The sequence below is a fragment of the Martes martes genome (assembly GCF_963455335.1).
Source record: "Martes martes genome assembly, chromosome: 14".
Lineage (NCBI taxonomy): Eukaryota > Metazoa > Chordata > Mammalia > Carnivora > Mustelidae > Martes > Martes martes.
In genome coordinates this window covers 85,800,977-85,818,841 of record NC_137902.1, presented here as the reverse complement: position 1 = coordinate 85,818,841, position 17,865 = coordinate 85,800,977, and the positions used below count along the sequence as shown (strand labels likewise).

At 48.4% G+C, this 17,865-nt stretch overlaps 1 protein-coding gene across 3 annotated transcripts in view; it reads left to right on the top strand.

Annotated features, from left to right (window-relative positions):
• Positions 1–17,865, top strand: part of B3GALNT2 (beta-1,3-N-acetylgalactosaminyltransferase 2) — a 58,555-nt gene that overhangs the window by 36,818 nt on the left and 3,872 nt on the right. For 2 of the 3 annotated variants that reach the window (XM_080822459.1, XM_080822460.1), the window contains 6 exons: positions 6,800–6,910; positions 9,362–9,440; positions 13,563–13,746; positions 16,274–16,399; positions 17,015–17,174; positions 17,756–17,812. In XM_080822459.1, the coding sequence (XP_080678585.1) occupies positions 6,800–6,910; positions 9,362–9,440; positions 13,563–13,746; positions 16,274–16,399; positions 17,015–17,174; positions 17,756–17,812 (717 nt within the window). Of the gene's footprint in view, positions 1–6,799; positions 6,911–9,361; positions 9,441–13,562; positions 13,747–16,273; positions 16,400–16,919; positions 17,175–17,755; positions 17,813–17,865 lie in introns of all 3 variants that reach the window. The other variant, XR_013967904.1, reaches the window with a different exon arrangement.

Below are 17,865 nucleotides of genomic sequence, written 5' to 3'. Positions count from 1 at the left end.
GGGAAACACAGAAGCAGAAATGAACTGTTGGGACTTCATCAAGATGAAAAGCTTTTGCACAGTGAAGGAAACAGCAGAACTAAAAGGCAGTCCACGGAATAGGAGAAGATACTTGCAAATGACACGTCTGATAAAGGGCTAGTGTCCAAAAACAAATAATCCTGTTAAGTGGACCATGATGGAGAGCCTGGGTGGTTAAACATTGGTTAAACGTCTGCCTTCTGCTCAGGTCATGGTCCTAGCATCGGGTCGCGTGTCAGGCTCCCTGCTCAGTGGGGAGTCTGCTTCCCCTCTGCCCCTTCCCCTGCTCCTGCTCCCTTTCTCTCAAATAAAATTTTGAAAATAAATGGGCAGAAGACATGAATAGACATTTTTCCAAAGAAGACATCCGATGGCTAACAGATAAAAAGATGCTCCACATCACTCACCAGCAGGAAAAACACAAATCAGAGCCATGATGAGGGGCACCTGGGTGGTTCAGTCGGATAAGTGACCAGCTCTTGATTTTGGCTTAGGTCGTGAGCTCAGAGTCCTGGGATTGAGCCCCATGTTGGGCTCCGCGCTCAGTGGGGAGTCTGCTTCTCTCCATCTCTCTTTACCCCTTCCCCTACTTGCACATGCTCACGTGCATGCTCTTAGATAAATAAATCTTTTTTAAAAATGAGATATTACCTTATACTCGTCAGAATGGCTAAAATTAACAACACAAGAAAATAGGTGTTGGTGAGGATGCAGAGAAAGGGGAGCCCTTCCACACTGTTGGTGGAAACGCAGGCTGGTGCAGGCGCTCTGGAAAACAGTGTGGAGGCTCCTCAAAGAGTTGAAAATAGAGCTACCCTACAACCCAGCAATCCCACTACTGGGTCTTTACCCAAAGGACACAAAAATACAGATTTGACGGGGCACCTGTATCCCAATATTTATAGCAGCATTATGTCTGACACACACACACGAGTATTGCTCAACCATCAAAAAGAACGAAATGTTACCATTTGCAGTGATGCATATGGAGCTAGAGATTGTAATGCCGAGTGAAATAAGTCAAAGAACGACAAATACCATATGATTTCACTCATACGTGGAATTTAAGAAACCAAACAGATGAACCTATGGTGGGGGAGGAGGGAAACAAACCATAAGAGACTCATAACAATAGAGGACCAACTGAGGGTTGGTGGAGGGAGGTGGGCGGGGGCTGGGCTAGGTGGGTGATGGGAATTGAGAGGGGCACTGGTTGTGACGGGCACTGGGTGTTGTATGTAAGGGATGGGTCACTGAATTCTGAAACCGACATTGCACTATATGTTAACTAACTAGAATTTAAATGAAATTTTTAAAAATTTCTATTACTGGTAAAGTTTTAGAAGAATGTATACAAGGGCAGGAGGCTGTTTTGCCAGAAGAAAGACACATGGTTAACCCAGAGCAGCTGCACGTTACCAAGGGTCTCGGACTTAGCTTTCAGGTTCTAGCACTGGTCTTCCAGGTAGTTCGCACGGAGATGACCAGAGTCTCACTGAATGAAACTGAATAAATTCACAGGAGACCGGTTTGCAAACCAGAGTACCTGTTCATTCATCTTTAATAGGTATTAGCTTATTAGATTTGGAAGTCATGACCCCTGTCTGGGAACCTCCTTACTGGGATGTCAGACACCAAAAACCCAACTCAGAGCAGTGCTGGGTTTGATCCTTGGCTTTGCTTACAGGAGTGGGATGTGTCTGTTTCCCAGAGCTGGCTCGTTCGGGCGCGAGGTGACTGGAGTGGTCGGTGGCTTCCCATGCCCGCGCCTCCCTCCCACTAGACGTTGCCCCGTTGCCCAGATTCCTCGCAGATTCCTCTCTCAAGCCAGTTTTGTGGAGGGGCCACTTGATCTGTTGTTTTGAGGTAGTGAGTTTAGCAATTAAGCCTCAATCTCAGAGCCTTCTCAGTAATCAGAGACATTGTTCCCTTTAACGTATGCATTTAATGATTCAACTCAGAAAGCAGTCTTTTTTTCCTTTTTTTATGGAGATATAATTGACATATAACATACTCATTTCAGGTGTACAGCATAATGATTGGATATTGCAGTATGATCACACTGAGTCTAGTTAACATCGTTCACCACGGTTACATATCTTTTCTTATGAGAACTTTTAAGATCTACTCACTTAGCAGCTCTCAGATATACAGTACAACATTATTAACTGCTCACCATGCTGTACATTCCATCCCCAGGACTTGTTATTTTACAGCTGGAAATTTGCACCTTTTCACCCATTTCAGCCAGCCCCTCAGCACCCCCTTCTGGCAACCACCCATCTGATACTCGGTATCTAAGAGTTCAGTGTTTCATTTTTTGGTTTTTAAAAACGTGTTGGATTCCACATATAAGTGAAGTCATTCGGTGTTTGTCTTTCTCTGATTGATTTCATTTAGCATAATGGCCTCAAGGTCCATCCATGTTGGAAATGGCAAGGTTTCCTTCCTTTTATGGCTGTATAATATTCCTCTGTGTGTTGTGTGTGTATGCATGCGTGCACGTGCTTGTGCGCATGTGTGCGTGTGTGTTTGGATCACATCCTTATCCATCCATCCGCCTGTGGGCATTCGGGTTGTGTCCACATCATGGCTTTTGTAAACATGCTGCAGTGAACAAGGGGCACAGGTGTCTTTTCAAGTGGGTGTTTTCATTTCCTTTGGATAAATACCCAGAAGTGGAATCACCGGATCATATGGTAGTTCTAGTTTTCAGTTTTTGAGGCCCCTCCATACTGTTTCCGTAGCGTCTACAACGGTTTACGTTCCCACCAGCAGCACACGAGCGTTCCCTTTTCTCCACATCTTATTTCTTGTCTTTCTGATTGTAGTCACCATTCTGACAGGCGTGAGGTGGTCTCTCATTGTGGTTCTGACTTGCATTTCCCTGATAATGAGTGGTGGTAAGCATCTTTTCATGTACCTGTTGGCCGTCTGTGCGTTGTGTTGTCTTTGGAAACATTCTACTCAGATCCTCTGCGCACCTTTTAATTGGATTGTTTGGTTTTTGCTGTTGAGTTGTGGGAATTCTTTATATGTCTGGGTAGTAATTCCTTGTCAGGTATATCGTTTGCAAATATTTTCTCCCATTCATAGGTTGCCTTTTCATTTTGCTGATGGTTTCCTGTGCTATGCAGCAGCTTTTTGGTTCGATGTAGTCCTCCTTGTTTATTTTTGCTTTTGTTGCCTTTGCTTTTGGTGTCAAATCCCAAAAAATCATTGCCAAGACCAGTGTCAGGGAACTTACCACCTAGGTTTTATTCTAGGGGTCTTAACGACGTGAGGTCTTCTGTTGAGGTCTTAAATCCATTCTGAGGTGATTTTTGGTGTGTGGCATAGCGTAGTGGTCCAGGTTCTTTCCTTGCACTCGGCTGTCTGGTCTTCGCACCACCATTTGTGGCAGTAGCTGCCTTTCCCATGTAGACTCTTGCCTCCTCGGTGGTAAGTGGATTGACCATTTATGCATGGGCTTGGTGCTGGGCTCGCTCTTCTGTTGCACTGATCTTTGTTCCAGTTTTTATGCCAATAGCGTGCTGTTTTGTTCTCAGTTGCTTTGTAATGCAGTTTGAAATCAGGAAGCAGGATGCCAGCTTTGTTGTTCTCCGGGTTCCTTTGGCTGTTTGGGGTCTTCTGTGGTTCTGTGCAGATTTTAGTAGTACTTGCTGTATTTCTATGAAAACCCCATTGGAATTTGGTAGAGATTACCTCGAATCTCTAGATTGCTTTGAGTAGTATGGACATATTAATATTAATGCTTCCAGTCTGCGAGCTTGAATATCTTTCCATGTATCTGTGTCTCCTTCGGCTTCTCAGAAGACAGTCTGAATTTCTAGGTTAGTGCTGACTCCTCACCTGCACCTCCAGAGTAGTCCGGTTACCAGTCTCCTTACCGGCCTGCCTGATGCTGTTCTGCTACTGGAGCGACCGATTAAAATGGGGGCTAGGATTGCGTCACTTCTGTGCTTGCAAACAGACATGCTTCCCCGGGCTGGGGGTGAAGGACAGACTCTGTTCCCGCAGGCGGCGCAGACAGAGCCCGCCTTCCGCGTCTCCTTCCCTCAGCCTGGGGCTTCAGCGGCACTAAACTCTCCACGCTTTCCCGGGCTTGCAGGGCGCCCACGCCTGCCTTTTGAGGAGTGCTCGTCCGCCTCTCCCTCTCCTGACTCAGACGCCCGCCACACTCCGCCCCGGGCTCTGTCATCTGGAGTCCTGGCGCACCTCAGGCAGAGTGACTTTCCTCTGTCCCTGACCCCAGCAGGGCATATTATGAAGGCCTGAAGATAGGAGCTGTGTCACCTCCGTAAATGTTCGAGTAGCCCATAGACTGCTGCGTCGTAGACACTCAAAAGTTTAAATAACGAACGCCTCATGTCTGGAAGAAGATTGACCCCAAATTTATTTCCTTGTATACATATGTTTAAAACATTTTTTTGATCATAAAAGTGCGAAAATATAGGAAAGGAATACAGATCCACTGTTGAAAACTTGACTACATATAGAAAGGTTAGAGGAATGTGACGTCATCCACATGTTTCCCAGGATACTTGCTGTATTTCTCCCTCGGCTTGTTTCCCTCTGCGCATGTGTCTGTACGGATGCTGTTTTTAGGGACTCAAGATTCAACTAGAGAGTTAAGGCTTTCCAGGGAGAGTAGAGAAATAGTCTGTGCCCATTTCCAAGATAAGACAACGAGATCTTTGCAAGGGGCCCTTCACTTTCTGCTTTCCTTCTAGTGGTCTTAAAGCTCCGTTGTGCTGAGCAGAGACGGAGCACGCCGCACGCGTGTCATCATTAACCCCCGGCCCGGCCCCGTGAGGTGGGCATCGCTTTCTCCGTGCTCGAGGTCAGGCAGTGACCACCCATAGTGTGTCCAAGAGGCCTGCTCTCTGGAGCCCTGGGGCTCCTCAAAGCACAGCAGGAGTCTCCCCAACAGTGCAGACTATAAAGTGACAGACTGCCCGAGGAATCCCAATTCCTAGCGTTTCTGTTTCATAGAGGACTTATAGTGCTTTACAAAAAGCTTTCAAACCACTGGCCTTGCTTGAAAGAATTAACCTTCCAAACCACTGGCCTCACTTATTGGAAAGTTCAGTTTTATATAGTGCCCTTCCTAATGCTGGCTAACTGAGACCGTACAGCACTTTATCTCTTAATTTTAATACGTGAAAAAAAATTAAAAGATAATTAAAGCTGTATCTTTTGTCTGGTGGTTCTAGACCAAAAATCATTCCAATTAACTTTGAGTTTAACAATGTTTATTAAGTAAATATTTTTCTTTTTTTTTTAAAGATTTTATTTATTTATATGACAGACGGAGATCACAAGTAGGCAGAGAGGCAGGAGGAGAGAGAGGGGGAAGCAGGCTCCCTGCTGAGTAGAGAGCCCAATGCGGGGCTTGATCCCAGGAGCCTGAGACCAGACCTGAGCCCAGACCTGAGCCGAAGGCAGAGGCTTAACCCACTGAGCCACCCAGGCGCCCCTAAGTAAATATTTTTCAAATGCCTGTTATGCATGTCAGGCCATTCTAGGTGCCAGGAGTATGGTGCTCGATAAGACATACGAGATCCCTGCTCTCATGGTGCTTGTGTTCTAGTGGGAAATGTTAGTTCGACAGTAGTAAAATAAATAGGAAGTATCAGACTGATAAGTGGGGTATTAGGAAAAGAAGATAGGCTGATGTGGTAGAGAAAAATTGGATGCCAGCTGCCCTCTGTTGGATCTCTGGAGCAAGCCAGAGGGGCTGACGGTGGGGATGGCCTGAGCAGTACAAAGGAGCAGCTGAACCCTCCTGGAAAAGTTAGAAGACACTAGAATTTAAATGTGTGTCAAAACTTGGGAAAGAGAATGTAACTTTCTAAGCCCAGAATTTAATAATTATCACAAACAGAAAGCTTGACAGATTTGATAAAATAAAACTTATGGACCTTTTAAGTAAAAAAAAAAAAAAAAAATTAAGTGGCAAACAGTTCTGAAAAAAATATTTTAGCATGTATTATAGAAATAGAATTATTTATTACAAGATAACACAGATTAATAAGAAAAATAGAAAACTCAGTAGCTCAATGGCAAAGAGGCATGGATCAGTACCTCCCAGCAGAGACTGTATAATTTATAAACTTCAGAAATCAAAAGAAACGCAGTTAATGTGTAATCATCTTTTAATCTACTAAATTGACATAAATGTCTTTGCTTTCATCAATATCCCATACTTAGAAGAATACAGTGCAGGTAGTATTTTTATAAATTGGGAAATTAGATAATTTCCTTTTTGAAAAAACAGTTTGACATCGTGTCCCAAAATCTGTACAAAATATCTCTATTTCTTTCTTTTCCCCATAACTTCACCTCTGAAAATGTATTTTGAAACAAAATAAACATTCACACCAAAACACACTTCACTACATAGTTGGTAGAGCCCAGATCTGCCACGGGGACATGTCTGCGTGACTCGGGATCGCGACTTGATGCACGTCCGTTGGGTGTGCGCGGCAAAGAGCGGTCGTCCGAGCTGTAACAACAGGAAACTCTTCGGCGTGAGGGACATGCAAACAGCAGCAAAATTGTCTCTGCACTCTTTGTACTTGTATCTTTCAGATACGCATGAGAAAAATGACTCGAGCGTATACACCAACATGTTAACGGTGCTGTGTGTTAGAGTAGGGGGATAAAAATTGTAACCAATAGGTTTTAGGGAAAAAATTATTTTTCCTTAAAAACGTACTTAATACCTAAATGACAACGATAAAGAAATCGACTCACTTTATCTTTCCACAAAAAGAGCTTTGAAGGCACCATCGTGTGGGAGAGCCAAGATCTCCAAGGCCTCGTGTCAAGAAATCTCCACAAGGTGACTGTGAATGACGGTGGCGGCGTTCTCCGAGTCATTACGGTAAGTCATCCTTTCTTCCTAAGGCTGTTCGGCATAATCTAGACTTTAGCATTTTTTAATACAGAAAGAGTGTTTTAAATTGTAAATTAAATTAAATTGTAAATTTAAATTGTAAACTTTACAATTTACATCAACCCAAGGAATGTGGAACAGTGAATCCTGGGTACTTTCGCGCGTGTACAGCAGAAAATGCTGAGTCACCATACAGTACAGACGAACAACTCATGTGTTCTCGGATTTTCTCACTCCAGCAGTAGTAAATGCACAGTTTTGCCCTAAGATTGGTGAATTTTAAAAATGTGATATTTTATTTCTCAATTTTTTTTATACATTTCTTTTTTTTTTTTAAGGTTTTATTTATTTATTTGACAGAGAGAAATCACAAGTAGGCCGAGAGGCAGGTAGAGAGAGAGAGGGGGAAGCAGGCTCCCTGCCGAGCAGAGAGCCCGATGCGGGGCTCGATCCCAGGACCCTGAAATCTTGACCTGAGCCCAAGGCAGAGGCTTAACCCACTGAGCCACCCAGGCGCCCATTTCTCAATAACTTCTAAGCAGTAGACAGCAGTACTGGCAAATACAGCGGAGCTTTTGGTGGTGTTTGTATTGCTGGGATATCTGCCTCATATTTTTCATGTATCCAGATTTGCTTCAGATTTAAAACAGTTTGATAGGTAAATATCTCTCAAGTAAGTGTGGGACGATAAGGTGTAGGCAGACTTCACACGATGAGCTTTAAATATACAAGTGGGGTGTGTGGTGGTGTCGCAAACACAGTCTCACTCTCTTCGATGCTCTGGTGTAATGATTAGGAGAGTGCTTGCCATCTCAGTTCACGGGCTTAGTCTATTTTCATTAATTATTAATATTCACATGAATTAGTTCCCAAATTTGAAGTAAACATTAGGTGGTATGCTGTTTACTCATTTAGAAAACCACTCCTGGCCCACGGTGGAACTTATACTACAGTGAGGAAGAAAGTCATTAGATCACAGATTCATGTATGTACATGTACAAACTTAGCCTTGTGGGTCATTTTTAGGATCTCATCCTTTGTTACCAGCAGTCCTTTATTTAGCATAGAACGTCTTATGAAATTTAATTATAGTTTTATTCTTTTCTTTCCTTATTTCCAAGGCAAGGGCCTTTAGTATGTCGCCTCCTTTTCTATTTATGAAACTTTAAAAAATATCCAAAATATGCTGAAATTCTGTCATTACTAAGTTGATTGCACAAAAGGAAACCAGATGACTTCTGAGTTGAGGCCTAGGTTCAAACGGAAAGACTCAAATGATCCACTTTGGGGGTAAATATAGTTGTAGAGGGCAAAAGACTGCTTACACGCTCCGCTAACCTTAAAAAATAGTCCGGTAGTTTGGTAGCCCCTTCTCGGAACCCCCCACGTACAGATACGGGTTTCCTCCATAAATGAGTGGAGCTGAAAGTTTCCCCAAGTCTTGCTCTCTTGCCAGCAAGTGAGAATGTCAGAAACTGTTAAAAGTCCAGCCGTGACCTTTTAGATAGAAGCTAACGAAAAGTACCGTCAAGTTCTAAACAAGCCGAAACAAGGTAGAGTACACAATGAAAAAACAGAGTATGCCACCTTTCCTGGCTCTGCAAAGCCGGGGACGTTAGCTGCACCTTCGGTAGCTTCCTCCACATTAAGCCATGCGCTCCCACGGTCCCACCTCCGGATGGGGTCTCTCTGCAGCCCGAAAACACTGCTCTGCGCAGTACAGCTCTGCTGAGGGGACAGGCCAGGCTGCAGCCATGCTGGTAGGGGAGTGTGTGGGAGCAGTGCCGTGCACACACACGCACACACACACCCACCCCTGTGTGGTCTGGCCTAGCCCCACTCTGCCGGGGATGCCACACGGGCGTGCAGCACGCAGAGGGGAAACACCACACTGGGGAACTCGTAAATCTCTAATCATAAAATCTCCTCCAGTCCTCGAAGGCTGCGAGGCCTGTGGCCGGCCTGGGCAGCTGTGAGAGCATCAGTGAGCAGCAGGGCTCCGTCTGCACAGTTCATTCAAGGGGCTTTCGCTGCCGGTAGAACAAACTTGAAAAAATTCTGCCTAGATGTATTTGAATTCATGGCAGTTTTCAGTCTCAAAGAAATCAAAGGTGGCCATTTTTTTTTTTTTTTTAAGTGGCAGGTTTGGGATGTAAAATAAAATTGGGTTTTGTACTATTATGGTAGCAAGTTCAAGACTGTGACTCGATGTCAGCTGGAGTTCGGAGCCCTGTGGACTGCCCTGTGCACCTGATCTTGAATACTGTAATCAAGATAACAATCAGATAACAAACATAGAGCACTGATGTCAACCTGATCGTGTAGGGCTTAAATGGATTTATCTGCTGTGGAGTCACATTATAAATTTTGCCACATGAGTTTAAAATAGAAGAGGTGTATTTGTAGTAATGCGGCATCGAGCATTTCCCTTGTTTTCAGGCTGGGGAGGGCGCCTTGCCCCATGAGTTCATGGAAGGCGTGGAGGGAGTTGCCGGCGGTTTTATTTACACCATTCAGGGTAAGTCTGCGGCTTGGAAGGTGAGGAGTGTGCTGAGTCTCATGTACCTAATCTTACTCCGTACTTTGATAGAAAAGGGGATTTTTTTTTGTAATTAAAAATAAAGCTTTATTGATACATAATTCACAAACACTTTACCCTTTAAAAGTGGTTAAGTCACTGGTTTGCGGTGTGAGAGTTCTGCAAGCATCACCGCTAATTCCAAACCATTTCCGTCACTCCAGAAAGAAACCCTGTGCCCATTAGCGGGCGTGCCTCATTCTCCCCTCCCGCAGCACCTACCAGCCATTAACTTCCACGCTGTACTTTCTGACCTTAAATGTAAGGATTTACTTCTGGGCTCCCACTTCTGTTCTGTTGTGCACTCTGTGTCTGTCCTTCTACCCGTACTGCTCTGTCTTGCATATGTGGCTTTGTAGCAGGATTTGACATCAGGCAGTGTGAATCCTCCAACTTTGTTCTCTTTCAAGATTGTTTTGGCTATTCTGGGTCCTGCATTTCCCTACGAATTTTAGGATCAGCTTGTCAATTTCTGCAAGCCAGCCAGCTGGAATTTGAAAGGGGTGGCATGTAGGGAGTGTTGCCATTCTAACATTAAGTCCCTGATCCGTGAACATGCATATCCTTCCATTTACTTATGTCTTAAACTAAATTCTTTTAGTAATGTTTTATGGTTTTCGGAGTACAAGTCTTATATTTCTTTTGCTAAGTTTATTCTTACATATTCTTTTTGGCACTATTATAAGTGGAATTGTTTTTTACATTTCTAGATTCTCATTGCTAATGTATAGAAATAAAATTGATTCTTATATATCAATCTTGTATGCTGCAATTTTGCTGAATTCGTTTATTAAGTTACTAGTTAGGTGCCTTAGGATTTTCCACCTACAAGATCATGTCATCTGCTAATGGAGATAGTTGTACCTTCCCCCCTCCCAAATCGAGATGCCTTTCACTGCTTTTCCTTGTCTAAACATCATGGCTAGAATGTCTAATACAGTGTTGAGTAGAAGTGGTAGAGCGGACATCCTTGTCTTGTTCCCGCTCTTAGAGGGAAAGTACCCAGTCTTTCACCGTAAGGATGACGTTGAAAAACCTGTAACCTTGGACTTTGTTGGCCCTAGTGTGGCTGTGTCTGGTTTATCCTGTAGCCAGGTGGGGACTTCTGCAGAACGGCTACAGAGGCCATAGAGCTGTAGTGGGTTTTGTGCTACTGTCAGAAGGGAAGGGAAGAAGGGAAGAACCTTTCTCTGCCTGTCCCAACAAGCGCTGTGCGTTCCGACGCCTGCGTCGGTCCCTCTGTTGGAGGTGGCCCAGCGGACTCAGCTTCCCGTCCTGCTCCATGTGTGCACTTTCGCCTCATCATGTGAATATTTAAACATAGACTCTCTTTCAGAGTACGGTTTGTTAAATGCTTCTCCTAATCTCTCACATTTCAAGGATGGGTTTGTTAGAAAGATTCCTTTAAAACTTGGGGTCAGGAACATTAGCCTAGAACCCGAGCGGGATTTTGTTAGGATGGGGGTGGCTGTGTTTGTCTTCTTGAATGATGCTTATTTAAATATGTGTCTATGAATTCCTGAGAATTCCGTGTCCGTCGTGTTTAAGAAAGAAAAACTACCACGGATACAGTTCCTGTTGGCCACCTGTCCTGAACATCAGCCAGGGAACAAAGGTGCCCAGTGGAATTTCTGTCTTGACATCTCAGAGCTCCACAGAGCACGGATTCTGATAAAAGAATTAGGACCCAGCTTCCCTGAAGCCTCCCCGTGGCCGGGGAAAGCCGAGCAGATGGTGAAAGGAGACTCTCCGGGCGCCCTTGGCAGCACAGTGTTGAGGAGGGCGCACACCCCGTTTGAGCCACTGCCTGTTCTTTGGGGATGCACATGGACTGTGGCTTTATAAAATTTTTTCAAAAGCATCTTAATTTATAGTGTTTCCCCACAGAAGTTGTTGTATTCTTACATCATCCCCAAGAGTAGGCTAGAACAGGTACATGGGTTTTGCCCATAAACTTGCCATTAAAAATAGATTTAAAATTTAGAGATCCTTAACTCCAGTCCAGAGACTTTTCATGAAACCGAGAGACCACTCTGCCAAGGAAGGTGTCCACTTAGCTCCCCAAGCAGCTAATGAGTACCCCAGCCCTGGGGACAACTCCGGTCCGGAGCTCAGGCAGCTTCCTAAGGCAGCGAAGCCGGGGGGCCGGGGCCGGGGTAACACACTGACTGATTGGAGTATCCAGCACCTTCCCTTCTCTGACCAGCTCATGCCCGAATATACCACCGGGAGGTTTTAAAAACTAGTTTAAGGGGCCCTTGAGACTTCTGTCACTAAGCTGTTCTAGAAGGGGCCGCTCCTGTACCTGGACGAAAACTTGTCACAATTTTTCTGTCATTGGCATCTCTGTCCGGGCCCTGCCTCAAGCTACATCAAGCTACAGAGTTAAAATCTTAAAGACTGGAGCGCAGAGGTCTGTATCTTAGCAGGCTTGCTGGACGCACGTGATCTAGCACACTCGGAGGCCGGCAGCTCTGCGGTTCTTTTCGGTCGCAGCCGGACAGGTCATCGGTTTAAAACACACGCAGGCCTGCTGCTTCGTGTGCCTGGTTTCCCGACACCCGCAGTGCGGTTCGTCCATCCGAGAGGCCTGTGCTCAGCTCCGGCTCTGCTCTCGCTGCAGCCGTTCTCCCGTGTTGCCGGTTTTCCAGCACTGGGACGTTCCTTCATGTGTTCAATTGCATCTACGTCTCCTTATCTCTCAAGGGCTCTTACGGTAGAGTGTGAGAGAACGTGCCGTAGAAGGCGCTGCCAGAGCGCGGGGTCCCGCAGGCCCGCGTTTCCCAAACCGTGGTTGTCTGTGCTCCCGCGGCCTCACAGTTCGGGGAAGACACGTGCGGAAGACAGAGTCGTGGCCTCCGCCCCCGAGCTGCTGGGTGCGCGTGTCCGCAGGCGGTCCCCGAGCGCCCCGAAGCAGCCCCCGCCCTCCGCCCGCTCGTGAGAACACGGGCCCGGGCACCTGCCGCTTTGCCCCGCGGCTCCCCGGGCGGCAGAGGCAGAAGTCGGGTCTCGGCCTTCTTCGGCCGCCGCAGCCCAGCTCTGCCCTGCGCTCCCGGAGGCGGGGGCTGAGCCGCGCTGTTGTGTCCTCGCCCTGCGCCGCTCGCGGTACTTACTGGACGTTCTCTCTGGCTGGACTGAGACATTTGAGAAAATCCTGCCCTAGTGAAAGTGGCCGCCTTACGTCCGCAGGGTCTGAGGCCAGTCCCCGCACCGCCGTGACAAGTGATTCGTTAACGTGTGAGCCAGTGAACGGATGTCTTTCGGCACGTTTTTGTTGTGAAATAGCACAGAGACACCAAGACCGGAGCGCGCTGTGGGAAGCAGCCGTGTCCTTCTTACTCAGAATTAACAAATGCTTATGTTTTGTCATATTGGCTTCCTTTTTTTAAGAAAAAACCGTCACAGTCACGTCCCCCTCCCTGCTAGCTGTCCGGCCGCGTCCCTCCCTCCCCTCGGAGAGGCGTCGCTGTCCCGAGAGTCACGTGCGCGCTTCCCTTCCCTTCCCCCTTCTCCCTGCTACATAGGCGTGTATCTTTCCTAGCGGCTCTGATGGGAGCGTTTTATCGTCGAGGGCTACGGCATCACATCGTACATATCACCTAGCGATGACGGTCCCCTCCCTGGCATCATTTGTCAGTGCCATTCCCCTGAACACGCAGGATCACGTCCCATCTTCTGCCTGCGGTATTCCGTTACGTGACTGTCCCCCAGGCTGGTCCCTCTCCTGTCAGGGGACATTTAGGTTGGTTCCATTTCCTCCCTTACAAACAGCGCTGCAGGGGACGTCCCTGTGAGCACGCGAGATATGAGTCCGGGGCTGGGGTGGTCGGGGAGGGACCCGCTGCCTCCCAGGCCTGATGGGCCGCCGCGGGCCCGTCCGCAGGGGAGTGAGTGGCTGTGGATCCGCGCGGGTGCAGGAGGGCCTGGAGCCCAGCTCAGGGGCCTCCCGCTGCTTTCTGTTGGGTCCCCCGGGGACAGGGTGTGAACGTACCCAACGTTCCACGTGCTGGGTCTCACGTTCGCAACAGCATTTTTCTCCATCTCTCGAATTTTCCTTTGTAGAAGGTGACGCACTCTTACAAAACCTCCATTCTCGCCCTCGAAGACTTCTTGACCACATAAGTAACCTCCACAGGGAAGACGCCCTATTGAGGGAGGAAAGCAGCGTCTATGATGACATTGTTTTTGTGGATGTCGTGGACACTTACCGAAACGTCCCTGCGAAATTGCTGAACTTCTACAGATGGTAGGTGGTAAAAATGTGGGGTAGGTAGAAATTGTCTTACTGGTTTTTGGATGTAGGAACAATTGATCAACATTAGACCCCTGCATTTTTTTTTAAATGAAGATGGAATTAAGATTTTTTTTTTTAAGATTTTATTTATTTATTTGACAGATAGAGATCACGAGTAGGCAGAGAGGCAGGCAGAGAGAGAGAGAGGAGGAAGCAGGCTCCCCGCCCAGCAGAGAGCCTGATGCGGGGCTCGATCCCAGGATCCTGGGATCATGACCTGAACCAAAGGCAGAGGCTTTAACCCACTAAGCCACCCAGGCACACCCCCCCCCCGCATTTTTTTTTTAAACCAACCCCAGAACCCCTCAGCACCTGGGATGTGATGTCTTGTGTCCTGGTTCTTTGTGAGTATTGACCTTTTCAAGTTCTGCTGCTTTGTCATTCAGATGAGCAGATCCGTGATGTGAATGATCTTTATCAAAATCAGGGCAAAAGTCGCTCTCATTTCGCTTTGTTCCATTCTCTCTGAGTCAAAATGAGTCCTGCGAGTCATTGTCTTGGTTGCCTCAAGCCAATACCAGGTGAAAATCACTGAGTTTGAAAATGTCCCGTGTTCAGTGGTGATCACACCTGCCGACCTACGTGGCCCACGTACAGCTCCCTTGAACCCAGGTTACTGGTCTGAATTCTCTTCAGAACATGCACATTCTGTTTCCATCCTCTCCACCACGCATTCCAGAACCACCTGTCCTAATTCCAGACCTTTTCTGTAAGATGAAATGCAAAGCCCGGGGATTCTCCCACAACTCCCCCTTCAGCATTTCTTCCACCTGGGTTGTCGTTCCTGCCTTTATACGACTGATGGCAGCAACAATAACCACTGCTATTATTTACCTATTTATACAGTTAACAAGATTAGTCACTCTGGGGGCCGCTTACTTGCTGTTGAGCCCTGTGACACTGTCCACCCTAGAACGAACCCGAGCTGTCTCTGTTTAGCCTAAATCTAGAGGTTTCCCCATCTGTGTCTTTTAAAACTGGATCAGGAAGCTCATTTCTCAGTGAGCCCCCAAGTCTGTCGCGCTCTCTTGCCTGTTGCCCTGGGCCGAGTGGATGGATGTAGTCCGGATTCATTTACGGAAGGTCGTGTTTCATAGCTAGGGCAAGTTCATATAATTTTGGAGACACCCTGTGGCTAGAGGGCAGATAGAAGAAAGAGCTGGAAATCGGGGTGTGTCTAGAATACCAGGGTTGTGTTTGGACAACTGAACCGAGAAAAAGAACCTTCTTTAGCTCAAGGCCCCCGAGAGGGGTCCTTGTTGTAAGGGGGCCAAGGCAGGAATGGAAGGAGTTCAGTGAAGGGTGGGAGTGGAGGTCCAGGAAGTGGGAAACCCGGATTGTGGGGTTCTAGGACTTTCTCTGGGGAGCTGATTCCTGGTTGGGGAAGTTCAGTGTAGTTTATCTGTTACCTTCGGCGTAAGTCTTCTCTCCTGTGCTCCTTGCACACCTCTGAGATCTCAGTCATCACTGCCACCGGAATCACTGGTGACAGGCTAATGCACCTGGGCTTGGGACCCACTCCTCCCCCTCCCCGCCTGTGCCACCTGTCCACCGTCCGTGCTGTAATGAAAGCGGCGCTAGGCATTCTTTCTTCGGGTGACTCCTGGGTGACCGCAGTGTCCTTTATCACAGAGTTCCTCCTGATGAGCAAATATGTGCTCCTGTGCTGTTAATTAGAAGTAAACTTCGGAAGCACAGGGTCGCGCACCTCAGTGTGGACCTGTTGTGAAATTCACCACTCTTCGACCGAAAAACACTTTCTCCAGATTTCTTTTATTCAGATTTCTGCCATTTGGTTCCCTAGCAAGACTCTGGGTTTGTTTTGTTTTGTTTTAATCCAAGATGGACAGGGATTGGCAGTGTGAAAGGAAGTCAGTTTTGTCTCTGCCCGCCCTCACATGTCTGCGTAAATGAAGTCACCCTCCCGCGCCTTCCTAAAGGTCGTTTATGAGTTTAATTGCGGGGAATCATTTCTTCGGGGAAGTCTGCTTCCATTTTACAGCTCAGTGTTTTAAAAACCATCAGCTCTCAGTGGAGTGGAACTCGTGGCACAAAAGGGCATCTCGTGCAGCAGGGTTCCGTGGGCGAGCCTGCGAGGACACCTGTCCCTGCACCCCGGGCCCCCGGGGAAGAACCCAAGTGCCGGGGTTGGCATGTTTGCCAGCCTGATGGGAACAAGGTCACAGAACCGTGTGTTTGCACGTAGGTTCCGCTTAAGCCAGGGCTGTAGTTTATTGTGTTTTCGGCCGCACCTTTCAGATCCGCTTGGTGCTTCTCTGTGTTACACTCGGGGAGTATCGAGTGAGGACGCAGTGGCTGGCGGCAGCGTTCCGAGCACGTTCTCAGCCTCGGAGAAACAGAGACCGAGTGCAGTGGCCCGGGGACGGTCCTCCGTGAACCAGTGGTGATGTCACCACGGCGGCGGCGCTTCCAGTCCTGGTACGGACGCGCTGACTCCCGTTTTCCCTTCTGCCCACAGGACCGTGGAAACCACCAGCTTTGACTTACTGCTGAAGACAGACGACGACTGTTACATAGACTTGGAGGCTGTATTTAATAGGATCGCCCACAAGAATCTGGACGGGCCTAATTTTTGGTGGGGAAAGTAAGTTAAACCTTGTTCGCTCTTCGGCTTCATGGCCCTGATCAAAAGGAATTAATTTAGAGTGACAAACACACAAGCTGTTTTTCACAAGTAAAAAGTGGCTGAGACCGGAAGCCTCCTGCCCCGGGCCCCTGCGGCCCTGGGCGTCGGCAGTCTGCGGCCAGAGGGGCATCTGCACACTGGAAAGCCTCGGGCTAAGGTGAAGGAGGAGGGGAAGGCCGTGTGGCCTTCGTTGTCGTGGCCCAGAAATAACAGGTCTCGTGTGAGGAGGAGCTGTAGGGGACAGGTTAGAAGAGAGTTGTGACTCGTTTCTGAAACTTGGCTGTTTCTTCAGGAATCCAGCCCGGATTCGGGGTCTTTAGCGAATGTCCACGCGCCGCTCTGGTACTTTCAGACACTCCACAGGTGTAACTTAGAGAACGTGAGGCGCCGGTCTTTCACGTAACACACCCGCTGGGTAAATAATGCCTTTCCTTAGACAAAAAGAAAAAAAAAGTTTATTCTTTCCTTGCTTTTACAGCTTAGTCCTTTGTAGTGATCGTAAAGGGGTCCCGGCGCGTAGCGTAGGACAGCTGTCCCACCGACACAAAGAAGCCACCTCTTTGTGGCTCTCAGTTTCAGACTGAACTGGGCAGTGGACCGGACCGGCAAGTGGCAGGAGCTGGAGTACCCCAGTCCCGCCTACCCGGCCTTTGCCTGCGGCTCGGGGTACGTCATCTCCAGGGACATCGTGCACTGGCTCGCGGGCAACGCGGGGAGGCTGAAGACCTATCAGGTGAGGCCGGATTTCCGCCCCGACCGTGCACTCTCCGCGCCGAGTCCGTCCGGCCCGGTGTTCCGCCTCCGAGCGCAGAGCAGCGCACCTGGGAGGAGTCCCCCTCCGCGGTCAGGACGCAGCCGTGGCCTCCAAACCCTGGCTCTAAGTTCTGCTCCTAAAATCTTTTTTGAGCCTACGTAACGGGTTTTCGGGCTCTTCTTACGAGGGTAGTGCCTGGAGGAGCCGAAAGCTTGGCAGGCACGAGGAGGAAGGCTGTAAAGCGCGGGCTTCCCTTTTGTGGATCCCGGTGACCGTGTCACTCACCAGCCCGCCTGGCCCCCGGAGCCGCCGCGGCGCTCGTGCTGCCGGCACAGGGCCTCGGAGGGCGGCCGAGCGGCCCCTCGCCGTCCCGTGTGCGGTCACGTCGGCCGCCGGGTGTGCACGGCCGCTACGTTTCACTGTGTACGAGCGGTGGACTTGGCGTTTCCCGGTAGAATCGCGACAAGACGAAGGGGAAAGGTGACGTAGGGGAACGCGTGGCATCGCGTTTAGAGCTGACGCGTCTCAGCCTCTGCCTTTCCACTCACGGGCGCGCGCAGGGCGAAGACGTGAGCATGGGCATCTGGATGGCGGCCATAGGACCCACGCGCCACCAGGTAAGCGAGCCCGGCGGGGCCGGCCCGGGGCTCCGGGGATTGGGCGGGGCTGA